Source organism: Urocampus carinirostris, chromosome 16 (genome assembly GCF_059441175.1).
Source record: "Urocampus carinirostris isolate Australia breed hairy pipefish chromosome 16, RoL_Ucar_1.0, whole genome shotgun sequence".
NCBI lineage: Eukaryota > Metazoa > Chordata > Actinopteri > Syngnathiformes > Syngnathidae > Urocampus > Urocampus carinirostris.
Window position 1 is genome coordinate 18,390,249 of NC_142364.1, and position 21,088 is coordinate 18,411,336.

The 21,088-nt window shown below is 39.6% G+C and overlaps 1 protein-coding gene across 1 annotated transcript; it reads left to right on the forward strand.

Annotated features, from left to right (window-relative positions):
• Positions 1–1,279: 1,279 nt before the first annotated feature.
• Positions 1,280–20,711, forward strand: pde6b (phosphodiesterase 6B, cGMP-specific, rod, beta). The gene is made up of 23 exons (XM_088320213.1): positions 1,280–1,688; positions 1,760–2,071; positions 6,727–6,879; positions 6,952–7,041; positions 7,155–7,295; positions 8,469–8,543; positions 8,835–8,899; positions 10,440–10,506; positions 10,591–10,638; positions 10,716–10,865; positions 10,928–11,071; positions 12,032–12,097; positions 12,165–12,314; positions 12,397–12,504; positions 12,588–12,697; positions 12,786–12,873; positions 14,340–14,440; positions 14,529–14,636; positions 14,706–14,769; positions 16,678–16,752; positions 16,852–16,935; positions 18,031–18,184; positions 18,262–20,711. Exons 1-23 carry the CDS (start codon positions 1,530–1,532, stop codon positions 18,300–18,302), a joined length of 2,553 nt encoding a protein of 850 aa, XP_088176339.1. The 5' UTR covers positions 1,280–1,529; the 3' UTR covers positions 18,303–20,711.
• Positions 20,712–21,088: the final 377 nt, after the last annotated feature.

Sequence of the window (21,088 nt, forward strand, 5' to 3'; positions counted from 1 at the left end):
CGATTCATCCATTATCTGCACTGCTTATCCTCAGTAGGGTCGTGGGGGTGCTGGAGCCCATCCCAGCTGTCTTCGGGCAGTGGGCAGGGGACACCGTGAACCGGTTGCCAGCCAGTTGCAGAGCACACAGAGGCAGACAACTCACTCACTCATTCACACCTAGGGACAATTTGGACCGGCCATTTAACCTGACATGCATGTTTTTGGAATGTGGGAGGAAACCGGAGTGCCCGGAGTAAACCCGTGCAAGCACGGGTAGAGCATGCAAACTCCGCACAGGAAAATTCGATCCCATGACCTCAGAACTGTGCCGCGGACGCGCTAACCACTCAGCCGCTGTGCTGCCAGATATGGCTATCAATGTATAATCAATCATTTGCCCTTTGTGAAATTTTATTGACCCCATCGATAAATTAAATAAGCTAGCATTACTAGGTCACAGTAGCAATGATAATCTGGGTTCTCACTTTTGAATATCAGAGGATTTTAGGATGTTAATTAGGTGCCCGAACCGCCACCTCCGAAGCTAACCAACACTTCCCGGCATGAAGAAGGAAGAAAAGCAGCAACCCAGAACATATGAGAGGGACGATATCCCAGATGGTTGGGCAACACCAAAGGTGTTATCGAGACGAAGTGGTTGGGGAACGGGTCCATGCGCAATCCCAAATACTGTGGAGCTTCGGAAGAGGTTTGCTGCTAAGTGTCGGAACTGAAATGTACGGTAATTGGGGTTCAACAAACCAAAAGTCACCCTTTTGAAGAATCAGAGGAGGTGGCTCGGGGAACCTGTTATCATTTTAGATAGAGGAGGTAGCATTGGGAAGAAGGCAAAGGCAGGCTACACAGATCAGGTTACATCTGTGAGCAAGACAAAGTCTCTGGGAAATTGGTAAATACTCAGACCCAAATAGGGACTGTTGAGCTTTGGAATGAGTGTCGAAACTGAAATGTGATGGGGGTACAAGAGACCCAAATCCTTTATGTTGTACATTTTAAGGAATCCTAGATTTTTTTACTTGATTTCCCCAGATTCCTTTTGGGCTTGCCTAAGACAATCAAGAGAGACAGTTTTCTGGTAAATCCTCAGATTCTATCTATAAGCTAAACAAAGTGGCTGGGGTATTCAATAGGGCCCTGCGACTGAGCCTTGCCACAGGTTTCAGTCTCCTCATTGGTTAATACTTTGGAGATGCGTTTGTGTTGACTGGGACAACAGATGCCCAGGCCCCCATGTGGGTTTGGAGATGATCACCTGACTACGCAGATCCCCTACTAACCTTTACAAGTATCAGCTGAGGGCAGGAGGATTGTTTGCATTCAGCCCCCTGCCTTCTTCTCTGGGCTCCTAACTAGCACACTGAAGATTATAATACGACTATACTGCCCTTTTCATCATCTTTTTATGCTGTTTGGATTACAATAGGAGACCAAACTGGATCCTGCTGTACTATTTATTGCTTCTTACCCTGTTTTGTGCGCTAACATTTAGGGGAAGCTTATTGGCAGCAAAGGTTACAGACAGAAACATGGGTGTGCAGAAGGAGGATGTGGAAAAGTTCCTCAAAGCGAACCCGTCTTTCGCTAAAGAATATTATGCCAAGAAGAAAACTCCAAGCGACATATCGAAGGCGTCAGGACTCCCAGAAAAACAGGTGGACTTCAACCAATTTCAGGAACTCAGTCAGGTATTCGCAACAAAGGACACAAGTTACAAAAAACTAAATGGGAAAGATCACGCTTCCTTTGTCCCCTTCAGGTGGAGGAAAGTCGCCTCATGTATGACCTGATCACCGACATGCAAGAGAACATCAACATGGAGAAAGTGGTCTTCAAGATCCTCAAGAGAATCGGTGCTTTGATCCACGCCGATCGCTGCAGTTTGTTTATGTACCGACAGAGGAACGGTATCGGTGAGCTGGCCACCAGGCTCTTCGACGTTGGCACAAAGTCAGAATTGGATGACTGTATTGTGCCGCCTGATTCCGAGATCGTGTACCCACTGGACATGGGGATAGTCGGTCATGTTGCCCAGACCAAGAAAACGGTCAACGTGAAGGACGTCAAAGAGGTGAGAGGGACTCTTCTACTGTGATTGCTCGTATTTCCTCATATGACCAACAGGTGACAGAACACCAGCTCAATTTTGGTAGATTTGTGCAAGCTTGGAAAATTGCAAGTCAAATCCATATGTGTTTTCACAGTATTTTATACGTTTTTGGATCATTTCACACCGTATAACATATTTTAGGGGAAAATTGCTGAAAATACACCGATCTTGTGTCATTCATTACGGCTCTAAATCAGATCGTCTGGGTGCAGGCAACAACCTTATCATAGATTGCTAATATTTTCGTGGTACACTAGCAAATGCTGTCCTCAATTAGAGCATTTATTTTTCACGCGTAATGTTTACACAAATTCTTTGATTTTTGGCTGTGAGTGAATAGGTGGAGTCTTGTGGTTGTAAGGTTTTCTTTATTGCTTAATATTGCAATAATTGATAGAAAGGAGCAGTTGATTGATGTAGACTGGTATGAAAATCAAATAAAACAAAGATATAACCATGATCAGTCCATTGCAGAAGAAAAAAAAGATCTTTAAAAAGGGAATTCAAAAGTATATTTTCTTTCCAAAAATTATCAATGACAGAAGAAGGACAAAATTGACACAACCGGTGATGTTTTTTACGCTTTCAGTCAAAGAAAGCCAGTGTTGAGTGAGTGATTGCAGCCACGCCAACTACATTGGACCAAGTGAAGGTTTAATCCACTTGTGAGACAATCCATTTATTTGAAGCTCTGCCAGAGTGGATTACACGGTCCTTGTATCTAGTCAGCAATAATGGACAACAGATCTAGTTAGGTGTCTGTACACTAAATTTTTTGTCTTTGACATTACCTTTACAAAAAAGTCAATTTTTCATTCAAATTTTAGTGCCAGAATAAGCTCATCTAAGAAAATATTTGTTTCCAAAACACTTATACACCAAATAACTTGTTTGCGACATAATAAATCAATTAATATGACTACCACGTTGTCTTTAAACTTAATAATATCATACTATTGAATTATACACAGTACAGTTATTTATTTTTGTCATATTGCATCCAGGCCATATACGTGCACAGACGGATAATAGGTGGTGCTAAAGCTCCTTCCCGTCTACGTGCTTTAGAATAAAAAGTTACTATGATCGATTGTAACTGACTCACGAACATTTAATTTTTCATTTACACCCAATAAAAATACAGGGAGTGCAGAATTATTAGGCAAGTTGTATTTTTGAGGATTAATTTTATTATTGAACAACAACCATGTTCTTAATGAACCCAAAAGTCTCATTAATATCAAAGCTGAATATTTTGGAAGTTGGAGTGGGGCTTTTTTAGTTTTAGCTATTTTAGGAGGATATCTGTGTGTGCAGGTGACTATTACTGTGCATAATTATTAGGCAACTTAACAAAAAACAAATGTATACCCATTTCAATTATTTATTTTCATCAGGGAAACCAATATAACAGCTCAACATTCACAAATATACAGTTCTGACATTCAAAAACAAAACAAAAACAAATCAGTGACCAATATAGCCACCTTTCTTTGCAAGGACACTCAAAAGCCTGCCATCCATGGATTCTGTCAGTGCTTTGATCTGTTCACGATCAACATTGCGTGCAGCAGCAACCACAGCCTCCCAGACACTGTTCAGAGAGGTGTACTGTTTTCCCTCCTTGTAAATCTCACATTTGATGAGGGACCACAGGTTCTCTATGGGGTTCAGATCAGGTGAACAAGGAGGCCATGTCATTAGTTTTTCTTCTTTTAGACCCTTTCTTGCCAGCCACGCTGTGGAGTACTTGGATGCGTGTGATGGAGCGTTGTCCTGCATGAAAATCATGTTTTTCTTGAAGGATGCGGACTTCTTCCTGTACCACTGCTTGAAGAAGGTGTCTTCCAGAAACTGGCAGTAGGACTGGGAGTTGAGCTTGAGTCCATCCTCAACCCGAAAAGGCCCCACAAGCTCATCTTTGATGATACCAGCCCATACCAGTACCCCACCTCCACCTTGCTGGCGTCTGAGGCGGACTGGAGCTCTCTGCCCTTTACCGATCCAGCCACGGGCCCATCCATCTGGCCCATCAAGACTCACTCTCATTTCATCAGTCCATAAAACCTTAGAAAAATCCGTCTTGAGATTTTTCTTGACCCAGTCTTGACGTTTCAGCTTGTGTGTCTTGTTCAGTGGTGGTCGTTTTTCAGCCTTTCTTACCTTGGCCATGTCTCTGAGTATTGCACACCTTGTGCTTTTGGGCACTCCAGTGATGTTGCAGCTCTGAAATATTGCAAAACTGGTGGCAAGTGGCATCTTGGCAGCTGTACGCTTGACTTTTCTCAGTTCACGGGCAGTTATTTTGCGCCTTGGTTTTTCTACACGCTTGTTGCGACCCTGTTGACTATTTTGAATGTAACGCTTGATTGTTCGATGATCACGCTTCAGAAGCTTGGCAATTTTAAGAGTGCTGCATCCCTCTGCAAGATATCTCACTATTTTTGACTTTTCAGAGCCTGTCAAGTCCCTCTTCTGACCCATTTTGCCAAAGGAAAGGAAGTTGCCTAATAATTATGCACACCTGATATAGGGTGTTGATGTCATTAGACCACACCCCTTCTCATTACAGAGATGCACATCACCTGATATGCTTAATTGGTAGTAGGACAACATGCATAAAGAGGAGGATGTGGTCAAAATACTCATTTGCCTAATAATTCTGCACTCCCTGTATAAACACAAGGGGGCAACATTTTCCATTTTTCGCAGAAGTAAATGAAAGGAGACCAAGAGGAAGGCCGTGATTGACGTGGATGGTGTTATGAGTGCACTGGAGGAAAGATGTCTAAATGTAATGCAAGTTAGCGCTCTTGTCAGTGATAGGAATGAGTGGAGAGGTGTTGTGAAAGGATAGTGGGATGTTTGGGCGTGTTCTAGGGGATTGGGCAGGGCACCTGTATGATACGGAAGGGGTAAACCAGTGAAAGCTGTCGGGCCCTGCTGTTGAACAGAAGTGTTACATGTCCGCTTTCTTGTGTTCCGTTTCATCTGGAGGGACGAAAGCATGACCACCTTGGGTGCCGAAGTGCTTAGCTTGTTTGGGTTTTTGGGCATTTGGGTTGGCCATTGTCATTTTTTTGTGTGTTTTTTGCTATTTTTTCCTTTTTTCTTTGTTTTTGTATGTGTTTGTCCTGCTTTTGGTCACCCCTCTCGAGGGATATGACCAAGGTAGGTAGATAGACAGACAGACAGACAGACAGACAGACAGACAGACAGACAGACAGACAGACAGACAGACAGACAGACAGACAGACAGATAGATAGAATTGTTTAAAAATCTCTGATGGTATCCAGAATGTTAAAAAGAAATAACAACACCTTCATCATTAAAAACGTTTCTTTTTCAAAACGGAAATTTTATGTGATCGTTGGAGTGGTTTATTCACGTGCAAAAACTTAATGTTGCTTTAAAATAAATCAACCCTAGACTAAAATACTAGTCTCAAGTCAAGATTTTTATTCATGTTTGAATTTTAAAAAGTAGAAGATTTATAATTAGTTCTAATGGCGTTTTTAAGGAGAGAAAAGCAGTAGTTAAGGCGTAATGTGGTGGTTTTGGTGAGTATGCTAATGTTTTTAGAAACATCATGTGGGGAAACCACATTTATGTAGTTAAGACTCCTATGGTAGTTTCTAAATTATTTTTAATCCAATGTGTAAAATGTTGAAAAAACATGTTTACATAAATAAACATCTAATTGTGATTACAGATACTTATACAGTATAACATAAGTGCATTGTTCTAAGAAAATATTATTGTTTTCTATCTGAGCACTTGCTCTCAGAAAATATATGACAGTGGTTAAAAGTGAGATCTTGAACATCCTTGTAACCACTTAAGATGTCTCATCTCATCTCATCAGCTGCACTGCTTATCCTCAGTAGGGTCGCGGGGTTGCTGGAGCCCATCCCAGCAATCATCGGGCAGTGGGCAGGAGACACCCTGAACTGGTTGCCAGCCAATTGCAGGGCACACAGGGACAGACAACTCACTCGCTCAGTCACACCTAGGGACAATTTGGACCGGCCAATTCACCTGAAATGCATGTCTTTGGAATGTGGGAGGAAACCGGAGTGCCCGGAGGAAACCCACGCAAGCACGGGGAGAACATACAACTCCGCACAGTAAGGCCGGGAGCTGGATTTGAACCCACGCAGGAGGTCCCCACGACCCACTTAATATGCGTTCAACCAAAATGATCATATCTCAGTCATTGCCAGTGACATTGACTTGCTGTTAGCTTGCTAATACTGTCACTAAATCTATTATTCTGCGCTGAGCTGCGCGCCAATTCAGAAACCTTGGTCTCACTATCGCCCTCTGCCTTGAGGCAAGATAATTTCCTGCCTCACTATGCATCTGCAAATACTCAGCACAGTAATACATTGCACACTACTTGTAATAATAATATTTATAATATCGTGTGAAATTTCATCGATTTTGATAAAATCAAAATGTTGTGAAGTTGAATTTGAAGTGATTTTACCACTGAATAAATATAACCATTGAATATATCTTTTATTTCATAATTAAATGATGACAAGTGAGAAAAAGCCTCACCTGTGTCCCCTGACAGTACGTCACTGAGTATTGTGCATATTTTGTGTTTCAGAACCAGTATTTCAGCACGTTTGCGGATGAGCTGACCGATTATAAAACCAGAAACGTTCTGGCAACCCCCATTCTCAATGGCAAAGATATGGTGGCCGTGATCATGGCCCTCAACAAGACTTCGGGACCCCATTTCACGGAGGAGGATGAAGATGTGAGCTCAACATCACTAAACTTGAGTAGAAAAAAAGTGTACTTTTAAAAAATATTTTGTATTCCCATCCAGCTTTTCCTAAAGTATCTGAAAATTGCAACATTGAACCTGAAGATCTACCACCTTAGTTACCTCCACAGCTGTGAAACACGTAAAGGACAGGTGAAGCTCGTGAAAGGTTCAAAAGGCAGCACGTGACTTCAACGTGTTCGCTGTCATTGACTGACAAAATCAGTAAAGACAGAATTAGGATCAACTGTGGTTGTATTTGCTAGCTGCTGCTGTGGTCGGCCAACAAAGTCTTCGAGGAGCTGACCGACATCGAGCGACAGTTCCACAAGGCCTTGTACACGGTGCGGGCCTACCTCAACTGTGATCGATACTCTGTCGGCTTACTCGACATGACCAAAGAAAAGGCAAGTTTTTTGCATCTGCTTATTTGAAACTCACTCACTATCCACCATTTTTCAGGATTCAAGTGCACAAGTACTAGCAAATTTTGAGATTTTGACTATTTTTACATGGCCCGTTATATGTATTATTCACGGTTCACAGATCCTCTGACCACCTGGCTTCTAGGGGCACCACTTCCTGTGGTCTGTGTTGGGCAAATGCAGCCTGGTGGTGTAAATTCCTCTCCAGGCCGTTCTTTGGGTGGGGTGGGGTTTGCTCACATGAAACAGATAGTACTGGTAGCAGAAGAAGTCAAGTCAAGTCAAGTTGTATTTATTTGTATATCCCTTAAACACAAAAAGACTCAAAGGGCTGCACAGATCACCATTAGACCATCCCATGATCTGAAACCTGTATTAAGGCATGGGAAAACTCAAAACGCAGGCAAGGGAAAACTCAAAACGCATGAGGAAAATGAAGAAGCCTTGAAAAGGGGCCGCGCATAAAGTAATCCCCCTTCCGAGATGACCAGGCTGCAATGGGTTTCGCGAGGTCATCAGCAGACACCACAAAGACGTAATCAACATGAAACATAGTGAATAAGAGAAAGTTGACAGCTTCATTCTCCAAAATCTGCAGTAGGTTTTTAGATGATGCCGACCAATATAACTCAGATACCGCACCTTCATCATCTGGTTGTTTTTCAGTGTAAAACAGGGGTCACCAAAGTATGGCGCACTGGCTGTATCAGACAACAGATTTAATCCAGCCCTCAAGACAATTAGAGAAGTATAAGGAAAAAGAAGATCTACTAAATACTCATGCAGTTTTTTTCTGTTGCAGTGCCCAAATTTATGCTTGTGTTTTATTTCGTTTAATTAATCATTGCAAACGTTCTGTAAATCGTATGGATTTAATCCTTCTTCTGAAATATATCTATGTTTGTCTGCTATATGACATATATTATAACAGAAATTACTAATTTTAACGAGCAATCATTTATAACCACTTAATTTTTAGATAACTACGAAAAACTTCAAATCTGAACAATTTAACTCTTAGCTAAAGCCCAGAAATTGTTCACTTGACATGTTCCTCATCAATTGAATTTTATCATGTTCATACATGAAAAGTATGTTAAAGACGTGAAAACCCATCTTTGTACTGAGTGACTGAACCATGTAAAATTCTTTCAGGAGTTCTTTGATGTTTGGCCGGTGTTAATGGGAGAGCAGCCACCTTACTCCGGGCCCATAACTCCTGATGGGAGGGTAGGTTTTTTTTTCACATGAATATTACAGTATGAATGAAAATTATTTCATATATCAGAAGGTAGAGCGGTCGTTTTGGGACCAAAAAGGTTGCAGGTTCAATTCCCGGCTTCTCTGAGTTAAAAGTCAAAGTGTCCTTGGTCAAGACACTGCATGGCTGACTCTGCTATCTGTGTGTAAACGGGTAAAGTGTGAAGTGTATTGTAAAACGCTCTGGAGGCCCTCAGTGACCTATAAAGCGCTATATAAATGCAGTCCAATTAAATAATACTCTTTCTCTGTTTTTCCAAGGAAATACACTTTTATAAAGTCATTGATTATATTCTACATGGGAAGGAAGACATCAAAGTAATACCGTAAGTAAACACTCTGGGGTTTGTAATGTACTCTCTAGACAAAATATTACCAGTTATTGGAATCACTTAGCTATTGTTCCTCCACGTATTTGACAATTATATTCTGTTATTTGTATCATTGATATAAAAGGACCAAATGACCAGTTTACAGTTTGATAGACAGTCAGAGTAAGGAGAGAAGACATCCGTACAGCTCCTTTAGAACGCCCGCCTCTCTTTCAAATTTTAAAAACAACAAAAAAATATTGACCCAAGCCTAGAAATGTATTCTACGGCTGCTTTATTTTGGCACAAGGCTAAGTAATTGTGCATGACTAAACCGCTCCAACACTCTGGTTTAAAACAAGCTTTGGCTCAGGAGGTAAAGCACTCATCTTGGGATCAAGAGGTCGCAGGTTCGATTCCCAGCTCCTCTATGTTATATGTCAAAGTGTCCTTGGGCACTGAATCTTACAATCAGGTAGTTGCCTTGGATGGCTGACGCTGCTACAGGTTAGTGTGTAAAAGGGAAAAGTGAAGCACATTGTAAAGCACTTTGGGAGGTCTTCATTCACTTGAAAAGCACTATATAAATGCAGACCATTTACATTACTTATATAGCCCTTAATCACAAGGAGTCTCAAAGGGCTACACAGACCACAGACTCTTGAAAACTACAAACAATTATTACACCATCCCCTGATCTAAAACCTACATGAGGGCAAGGAAAAACTCAAAAACCTGAGCATGAGGACTAGGAAGAAACCTTGAGAAAGGACCTTTCATGAGGTAATCCCCCTTTCAGGATGACCAGGCTCCAATGGATGTTGCATTAACAAACAATAAAATTGAAAATAAAATATAAAATGATTGAAGTATAATATTAAATTTAAAAGATAAAAAAAATAAAAAGGCCATGTTGCAATGGATGTACAATTAACAAACAATACACAGATAATGTCAACATGAAATATAGGTCATTCATAAGCTATAGAACCCTCACATATAAAAACCTTTAAGATGCAAAAATTCCAACCGGTTTTGAAAGTAATCCCCTGAGCCCTCTCTTATAATTATCTTCCCAACGTTACAAAAAGCAGATCAGCCTTTAAGGGTGTGGAATCAAAGACTACAACAGCCAAAAGTGACAACGAGGTAAAATGTGAAGTATAGTAGTCAAACCAACAAAGTGACATATGTCATCTCCTTTGCAGGGGTCCAACATTTAAAACAGAACTACATTATTTATAGTAAGCGGCAGTAGCTCAGGAGGTAGAGCGATCGCTTAAGGATTAAGGGATCCCAGTTCGAATCCCGGCTTGTCCGTGTTACATGTCGAAGTGTCCTTGGGTCAGACATTGAACTCCCAATTACCCCCAATAAGCAGGTTAGCGCCTTACATGGCTGCACAGATCACGGCCGCTGTTGGGAAATGTGAAGCAGAATGTAAAGCGCTTTGGGAAGTCATTGACTTGAAAAGTGCTAGAGAAATGCAGATCATTTCATTTCATAGTAAGCGAACATCATAAACTTATCATTAACCTTTTTGCTCTTGGTGCAGTAATCCTCCAGCTGATCACTGGGCCTTGGTCAGCGGCTTGCCAACCTATGTTGCTGAAAGTGGCTTTGTGAGTTCCATTTGAAGTCATTCAGGAGAAAAACAGTACCTCTAATTGTTTTTCTTAGCATATCTTTGTTTTCCTTCTAAATAGATCTGCAATATTATGAATGCTGGAGCGGACGAGACGTTCGCCTTCCAGGTAAGAATGCTCAAAACCGAAGCCTGTAGGAATGTGACAAAAAATGAAAACAACGTTTTGATGTTATTGCCATCAAGAGTGAGGCACTGGACAGCAGCGGTTGGACCATAAAGAATGTTCTCTCGCTCCCCATCGTCAACAAGAAGGAGGAGATCGTGGGCGTGGCCACCTTCTACAACAGGAAAGACGGAAAGCCTTTTGACGATCAAGATGAGCAGCTCATGGAGGTACGAAGCGGTAACATCGCTGACTTGTATCTGACTCAACGTTGGTTATTCTTGTTTCCAAGGCTTTGACCCAATTCTTGGGTTGGTCGGCTCTCAACACGGACACGTACGACAAGATGAACAAGCTGGAGAACCGCAAAGACATCGCCCAGGACATGGTGCTTTACCATGTCAAATGTCGAAATGATGAGATCCAAAACATCCTGGTCAGTGATTCATCCGCAAAGATGGAATAGGATCGATTCATTTCCTTTTAGGAATTGCCATCCCTAATGAAGGAAAGGATCTCTGTTAACAATGATGGCTAAACAAGTCAAACCTAAATTTTATATATGAGTAGGCTAGCTGTGACTAGATGAATACATTAGCATTAAGTAATCTTTACAGATATAAAAATCAAATGTAGTTTGCATTTTGTTGTTAATGAGTGAATTCATAACATTTCAGAGCCATTAATTGCTAGGGACGTGAAAGCTCTATTTTTCATTTAATAGTCCAACTATAAATGAATGAATGAATGAATGAATAAATGAATGAATGAATTAATATTCAATGGAACTGATGAATATTGATGTCAAAATTCCACTTTACATGCAAGTAAGTTGCCAGTGAATGAATGAAAGACCATTAGGGCCATTAATAAAAGATTTTTAGGGTTTAAATATATGCGTTAGAATTATAGAGGGAGGTGTAGGATTTCATTAAAAAAAAAATATATATATATATATATATTTGTAGGTAAATATCAATTTTATTTTAGGCCAATACTTATACTTATTTTTGGAGCCTTTCAAAAAAATTACGAATACATTTTGGGAATTTGTTAGAAATAAATACTACAATCACAGCTGTTTGTAACAAATACATAATTATATAGAGTTTCCACGTTTGAGTATACTGTACAGTACTTTATTACTTTGTTTTAAAACCGGAATGTTTTAAGTGCTAAATATGAATGAGTCTTTAAATCAATGTGAAATTAATACTTAAAACAAATGAATCATCACTCGACCAGCAAAGCAAAGAATACTAAAATAATGGGCATTATTTTGGCCAATTAGATTTTTTATTTTTAATGAAAATGCTCTAATTATCCTGCTCAAATATATACTGTAAGTTCCTTGTCAAGCAAGAAAAAAACGTGTAGGTCTTTTATCCACTCCCAGAACACCAAAGAAGTCTACGACTGCGAACCATGGGACTGTGAAGAAGACGAGCTTCTGAGTATCTTGGTAAGATGCTCAAGAATGGGACATTGAGTGAGCCGAATGCTCTGTGTCAAGAACTTCTCATTCATAGAAAAAAGACCTGCCTCCCCTGATCAAGAAATTTGAGATTTACCAGTTCCATTTTTCGGATTTCAACTGCTCGGAAATAGAACTGGTCAAGTGCGGGATACAGATGTACTATGAAGTGGGTGTGGTCAAGAAGTTCCAAATTCCGCAGGAGGTGATCAAACACTCACATATATTGTGTCATTAAAAAGTTTGGGGTCTATCATTTGGATTTTGGTGCTATCGCTTCTTCTCAGGTGCTGGTTCGGTTCATGTACTCTGTCAGTAAAGGTTACCGGAGAATCACTTACCACAACTGGCGCCACGGCTTCAACGTGGGCCAGACTATGTTCACGCTCTTGACGGTATTTGTAAAGCTGCATATACAGTATAGAATATATATATAAAATAATCGAGCTAGATTGATTAGTGTTGTGTCTATGTCCAGACAGGGATGCTGAAGCGTTATTACACCGATTTGGAAGTCATGGCTATGATTACAGCAGGCTTTCTTCATGATATTGACCACAGAGGGACAAATAATTTGTACCAGGTCAAGTAAGTAGTATGTTTTCTAACAATTCCAACATATTTGATGTGGCTTAATAATTATGTTATTCTATTTTTGATTTTATGTTTTTAACAGGTCGGGGAACCCTCTAGCCAAGCTGCATGGCTCTTCAATCTTGGAACGACACCATCTGGAGTTTGGAAAATTTCTTTTGTCTGATGAGGTGAGGATTTCAACGTTTGGGCATGAGCCCACCATCTAGCTTTTGACTTTTTTTGCTTGTGAACACAAACTCAAGCCCAAATTTAAATTGTAAAAAAGGAAATCTGAAAATCTTACCTAATTAGCAGATTTTTGACTGGGTTTTCTGGTAAAATAAGGATATTTATGAGTAAAAAAAAGTTCAGTCATATAATGTATACGATTTTAGCTTGTTTTGCCCATTTTATGTTTTCTAACCTTAAAAATATTTGATTAAATGAGCAAAATCTCCCCCATCTGTAGATACGTTTCTTAAAACAACAAAAACATATTTGGTACCCCAATCGCAGTTAAAAAGTCCGGACTTTTTGTACTCATCTGGGCTAACTTGTGGCTTTTGTTTTTCAATTCGCTAATCAGATTTTACTGAAATAATCTCTTCAATCACGTACTGTATTCTGCAGCTACAGTAAAGTGTAAGTGTGAATATCTTATTTAACTTTTAGTTTTTGTCATGAACCGGAACAGGAGGAGAACCCAAATGCATGACGTTTCTCATACAAGCTTTTATTTTACGGGAAATAGGGCGGTCATGCACGTTAACCCAAACGACAGTGATTCGGCGATCGTTGGGCGGAAGACTTAAGGCAGCAGTCTGGCGTGGAATGACAGGAAGCCAGAGGCCGACGAGATTGATACCAATAGCCCGAGCAGATATCAGGCAGATAGAGCGATACCGGAGAGGACGGGACAAACAGGATTGATATCAAAACTGGATATCGAAATTATACAGGACAAACTAGATGAGAACGAAATTTGGAGATCGATATCAAACAGGACAAAATATTCGGGAACAATACCGGACAGGAAACACAGGCAGGGAACGGGACGGAGTCAAAACCCACGTCTTGCGGGGCAGAGGCTCGTTGACGGACTGACAAAGGGTGAGTGAGAGCACTGAGCCTAAATAGAAGGGAAGCCAATCTGTCAACGAGCCGCAACAGGCGAGGCCAATTGGGCACCATGGCAACCGTGACAGTTTTGACTACAATGTTTTCTTATTGGGCCACTGAAAGTATAAATAGGGCTTAGGAATGAATATAATTGTTGTGTGACAATTTTCATTCAATTAAGGTATATTTTTCTTCTATAAATGGAAACGCATGTTAAAATATTTATAATAACAGGAGTGACACGAAAAAGGCAAAATTTTTACGTAGAGAACGCCAGAATACAGCATCTTATTCAATACTGAAATGATAGCGAAATGCAAGCTAGCTGTAGAAATTCATCTGCTTCTAAAACACAAATTGGCATGGTCTTATTCTGTAACGCTCAATTTTACATAGTATTTTTCTGCTTCAAAAGTTAGCTTAATCTTTTTCAATAATTTCGGCACAAATAACTTATACCCCAGCTGAGAATGATGGTAAGTGTGCATGGTGAGAGCCCCCAAAATTAATTAGTTCTTCTTGCCCTCCACCATAGTCCCTCAACATCTACCAGAACCTGAACAGAAGACAGGTGGACCACGTCATTCACCTCACAGATATCGCCATCATCGCCACCGATCTTGCGCTATATTTCAAGTCAGCTGTCCTTATGCCTACTGCACTTCTCAATTTACTACAAGTAAAATATAGGAATAAATAATTAAACTTCTCCCCTCCGGTCTAGAAAGAGGACTATGTTCCAGAAGATCGTGGACCTGTCGCATACGTACGAGGATGAAAAGAAATGGGTCGATTTCATGTCCCTGGAAACAACCAGGAAAGAGATAGTCATGTGAGTCAATGAAACACATGCAAAAATAACTGCTTGTCTTTAGCCTTCTTGAAATGTTTATCACTGCAGGGCTATGATGATGACAGCTTGTGACTTGTCTGCTATTACAAAGCCATGGGAGGTGCAAAGCAAGGTAAGCAGCAATTACAATATAAACCTTTGATGAGCGGTGGAGTCTATCTGGGGAGGCACAGTAAGATTTAAGTCAAGTCAAGTCATGTTTATTTGTATAGTCCTGAATCACAGAGTCTCTAAGGGCTGCACAGATCAAAGACTATTGCAAATTATTATTACAGACTATTATGACACCATCCCCTGATATTGTCAACTATTTTCAATTATTTGGCTACAATTTGAGTAAATGAGAAAATCAAAAATCAAGATTGGCTAAATAGATCTCCGTTATTAATAAGGGGACATTCTATTCATAAAACCACACTTCAGTTTAAGAAACTGTGCACCAGTAAGTCAATGTATTAATTGACAGGAGATGAATTCATTCTTTGGGTACAAATTAGACACAACTGTCCGTAAATGAGTTAACCAGGAAACTTGGTTAGCTGAATTGATCTCCGTTGTTGTTTTTGAGGGGACATTTTCAATATAGATTCATAAATAATCACTACAGTGTCAGAGAGTAGATTGATTGATAGATCGACAGGCTATTGGATAGAATTAAGACACGTATGGCCGTATTATTTAATTAGTAATCGCGATCGGTTAAATTGATCTTTAGTTGTTTTTGAGGGTAAATTTGCATTTGTTACATCTTATTCATTATTTGATTGGCAGATAGATAAACTACAGCAAAAAAATGTTTTATTGTCTTACCTTAATCTGTAAATCAAGTGTATATTCTGCTCCTTTTACAGAAATCCTTTGGTTTTCGCAATTAAGAAGGACCTGAACCACCCACGAAAAGTTAAAATCTGCAAAGTAGAGTCGCACCTTCATAAAAGCCCCTAAAGGGTTAAACTTACATTGAGATTACTTAATTACTGACTGAGAGTATAGGACTGTAACAAAAAGCAATTATAGATCTACAAATTATAACACACAACACATAATAGAAGTTAAATTAATGGTTTTATTGCCATTATACAAAAGTAAAACAAAATTGGAGGTCTTCTACTTATAGTGTAAGAAAGCAATTTAGAGATTGGCCGGTTAGCTTTGCGATAACATCAGGTGTCCTCGATTTGAGCCAAGTCTCTGCAATGATGAAAATAAGACCGTCCCAAAAGTAGTGGTTTCCCATGAGTTGAGGCTCCAAGTCAATCATTTTATGGCTAATTGACCTGGCGTTGACATGATACAGGGTTCGCAGCGGTGGCTTCGGAGAGTTGTTAGCTGTTCGGGATTATCATTGTAATACACTGTAACCTCCACAGATCCCACTAGCCGTGCGAAAGGGGAGCCAGGAGGGGGTGAGAGCAGTGCTAGAAATCAAATGGACTAAACCATATCAAGGCAGTGGAGTATTTCCGACACTGCGTTGTTCACATTTTTCTTATGGTTTACTTTTTTTTTAATCAAGCATTTTTCATTATATTTAAGTCTATTCTGTCCTTTATTGAGGAAAAGGGTGTTTTAAAAATGCTATAATTGTTGGGGTGCTTGAGCATGCCCAAAAACAGGATGGTTATGCCCAGAGTCGCAAACTAAATTATTTTTCACAGTTTCGCGTACTTGTTTAGGGAGGTGATGGCCCCTGGGAAGAAACTTTCGCTGAGTCTGTAAGTTGCTTATTTGAAGGAACCTGTAGTGACTACCAGAGGGAAACAGGTCAAACAGGTGAAATAAGGGTGAAAAGAGTCCTTTACAATCTAGTTGGTTCTGCTGCGGTTTCCCAAACCGCCAGCAATGTCCCCCAGACTGGGCAGAGAGCAGCCAATGATTTTCTGGGATGTGTTGAATACCCTCTGTATGTTTTTTCTGTCTGTTGCCGTGCTCCCAGCATAATACAATGTGATGCCATATTAGAATGCTCTCCGGAAAAAATGATTAACTCAGGATTCACCGCTTGTTTGTATTTTTGTAGGTTGCCTTGTCTGTGGCGGCAGAATTTTGGGAACAAGGTGACCTGGAGAGAACCGTGCTGGAGCAACAACCTATTGTAAGTCTTTTGTGATTGGTCAGAAAGACCAAAGAATCTTCTATTAAAAAAAACTTGTAACTTATAATGTATTCTATGTAATTGTTTTACATCCACCAGCCCATGATGGACAGGAACAAAGCAGCTGAGCTCCCCAAACTCCAATGTGGTTTTATCGATTTTGTCTGCACATTTGTCTACAAGGTGATTCTTCATTTAACATCCGGGGGCCACATACAGAATATTTATGCACATGCACTACTATTATTCATTTATGTATTTAGGTTAATTGATAAACAGAAACCCGAATAGCTGTCCAATAGGTTATTTTACAAGGTTAACAAGAATAATTAACTCAGTGAAAGATTTATTCCTGTCAAAGAGGTCTAAAACCTTCTAACAATGTCTAACGTGGTCTAACGAGGCTCCACCAGAGAACATTTAGATGATCCCGAAGAGGACTGGGAGAATGTGTTGTGATCAGCTGAAACCAGAGTAGAACTTGTTGGTAGCGACACAGGTTCTTGTGTTTGGACGAGAAAGAATACTGAATTGCATCCGAAGAACACCATACCCCTTGCGAAACTTCGGGTTGGAACCGTCATGCTTTGGAGCTGTTTTTCTGCAGAGAGACTACAACGACTTATCTATGTAAAGGAAAGGATCAATGGAGCCACGTAACGAGAGATTTTGAGTGAAAATCAGGGCATTGAAGATGAGACGTGGCTGGGTCTTTCAGCATGACAATGATCCCAAACATACAGCCAGGGCAACAAAATAATGGCTTTGTTAGAACCATTTCAAGGTCCCGGTGTGGCCTAACCAGTCTCCGGATCTCAACCCCATAGAAAATTTGTGGAGGGAGTGGAAAGTTCGTCAGCCCCAAAACATCACTGCTCTAGCGGAGATCTGCATGGGGGAATGGGCCAAAATACCAGCAACAGTGTGTAAAAAGCTTGTGAAGAGTTATAAAATGTATGGCCTCTGTTATTGCCACCAAAGGGCACATAACAGAGTAGTAAGATGAACTTTTGGTATTGACCAAATATTTATTTTCCACCATGAATTGCAAATGAATTCTTTAAAAATCAAACAATGTGATTTTCTACCCCCCCTTCCCCCCCAATTAATTAAAAAATTACAAAAATAATACTTAAAAAGAGCAAGATTTCCTGAAATGGCAGAGATGTTGATATTACATTTATATAGGGTTAACAAAAAATACTGTATTAGAATAATAATTACTGTATTCATTCATTTTGCAGAAATAATCAGATAAATTGTCTTTTTTTTTCGCAGGAATTCTCACGCTTCCACCCGCAAATCCAACCAATGCTGGACGGAATCCTGAACAACAGGAAGGAGTGGAACGCCAAAAAAGAAGAGTACGAGGCTAAACTCAAGGAAATCGAAGACCAAAAGGCCGCCAAGCAGGCAGCTGCAGCAGGAAAAGGTCCTACTACAACTTTGTTATTCGATATTTCAACTTTTGTGCGTTACTTCGTATCATTTATCTTTGCATATCTGCAGAAACTGGCGGTGGAGGCTCCAAGACCTGTTCAGTATGCTGAAACACTCAGAAGAGGGAAAAAAAGAAAGCACGAGAGGCGGACATGTGTCCAATTGTGTTTTAATAGAAATTTTACAGGGGGAAAAATGGTGCTTAAAAGGAAAAAGCCAAGATCATCACAAGCAAGAAAGGTATCTTCTAGTTTTCAAATACTTTGGAAGTTTGTATGTACATATTGTATGTGAGTGTATGTTTCCCAATTGTACAAATGGACTTTTGGGTTCTTAGTCAAAATCCAACATGTAAATACACTATTGTCTTGGAAAATACAGAATACTGTGCTTTTTTATCTGAAATTTATATAAATCATTATCACAGGTTAGTTGCAGATATGTTTATGTCTAGCCAATTTCCAAAGCTGTTTTTAGGATAAGAAAGACATAATTACTAGGGATGCACCAAAACAAATTATTCATACAGAAACCAAAAATGTGAAAGACTTGGCAGAAGAAAAAATTGGAAACACAAAGATTAAAAAATAATATTAAATACAATATTTTCACACTGACTTGCTTAAAAAGGTACAAATGTAAATGACAACTGGTCATTTGAAGTACTACCATGATCAAATTATCTTAATGATGTCAGGAAACAGAACAGGATCAGGACCCAAACGCGTGACGTTACTCACACAAGCCTTTTATTTTATGGGAAATGGGGAGTCATGCACGTTAGGCAGCAGTCTGGCGTGAAATGATAGGCGGCCAGAGGCCGACGAGATCGATACCAATTGCCCGAGTTGATATCGGACACATGGGATCGATACCGGACAGGACGGGACGGACAGGATAGTTAACGAAACAGGATATCGGAAAATAAACAGGACAAACTAGACAGGAACGAAAACTGGAGACAATAACAAACGGGACAAAAATAGACGGAAACAAAACTGGAAACCGAAATTAAACAAGACAAACTAAACGGGAACAATACCGGACAGGAAATACCAACAGGAACAGGACCGAGTCGAAACCCACGTCTTGCGGTTACAGTAGTTCGTTGACGGACTGACAAAGGAAAAATGAGAGCACTGAGCTTAAATAGACAGAAAGCCAATCTGTCAATGAGCCGCAGCTGGTGCCACACGGGCAGCCATGGCAACCGTGACAAATAAATGAAATTCAGACAACAAAGTGATACAGAAGTAAAACTGTTGAGTCAGCAAAAACGCAAATACACTAACCCAATCAAGTTCATTTAACCTTGAGTAAAGTGGCTGGTTGTCGTGAAAAATAAATATCTTGGAGCTGATAGACTGCAAAATATTTTTAATTTTAAAGGGACAGTGTGTATTATTTATAATTAGCAAATTTTAATTCATTAAATAACAATAACGATTAAGATATATAGCGAAAATACATGAACTATCATATATACATGCATTTAGTTCAAGATCGTCTCGGGGTTTTTTTTACATAATGTGAGCCTCAGCTGAAGGGAGCTGACATAATGGTCCACCATGTTGTTACTACGGGTACCTAAAAAAACAAAAAGGCATGGCAAAACTTTGAGTCTCAGTAGTGTTTTCTTCCTTGAGCTTTTAGCACTTGTTTCAGTTGCACTACACAATACAGTGACATTTATCCGTCAAATAATACACATGGTCCCTTTGAGTACATGTTTTTGTCGCCTTTTAGCTTTTAAAAGACGGAAAGCAAATAGTGACAGGAAAACAGGAGTAGGAGGGAAATGATGATGATGTAGCAGTGGCGTGTGTGGTATAATTTTACAAAGGAGTCTCACTCCGCAAAGTATGATAATAATAATAGTAAATTAAACTCTCATCGTACGTAGTTTTCCAGCCAATCGACTTTGGGGACAATAAACTGAATACGAATGGCTGAACAAATCGAAGTACGGGTTTATGTAGTAAAGCAGCTCAACTTTAGCAAGTTAGCAAGCATCTCACAAAAACATGGAACTTTTGCGATAATTTGGCAGAGCTCCCATTTTAAACGAAACCTCCATCCTTATTTTTCGGTGCATCACAACTCTATTACTTTTGGTTGAAACAAATGTATCTTCTTTCCAGTCACACATGACTTTGTTTACCTCAGTAGCCAGCCAAAAGTTGCTTTGTACAGGCGGAAACAATTATAGTACCGGTACTTCAAATACCAATGCAATACTAGCATCAGATGCAGATGCAGCACAGTACATAAAAAAATTATGGAAAACTATTTCTCTCTGTGTTTTAAGTAAAATTATTTATTGGTGAAATATTTCTATTGCAAAAAGAAAGCAACAAATTGCTAGCTGCTTATTCATACCTGTATTCTATAAATGAGTTAGATACGATTTTACATTGTACTTATATGACTTTAAATTTATTCTTGAGAATATCTGTATGGGAATATTTCCATTTGTAGACAATTTAATCATCATTTTGCAATAAACAGTCTTAAAAAGATGCGAGCTTGTTGTTATAGTCACACGACAGTGGAGGAAATTGCCAAGCCTCACAAAGTGTTCTTGAAAATCTGAGTTGACTGTTATTTAATCAGATTATTTTTCACGTGTGTTAAAAATTGAAAAGCGGTATTTGGGAAAATACAGATATGACAAAAACAGCAAAAATCGTCTTTTGTGTCTTACTGGATTATAAGATGTAACTTAATTTTAGATACCTTCATTTTAAAACTGAAGAAACAGTCATGACGTATCGAACTCAGACTACAAATTCAATTTTGAGACTTATGTGTCTATCCTCACTCCTTTATTTCTAGAGGCTCACTCATTGACGTCTCAGGCCAAATAAAATGATGTGGCACACCAAATCTGGCCTGC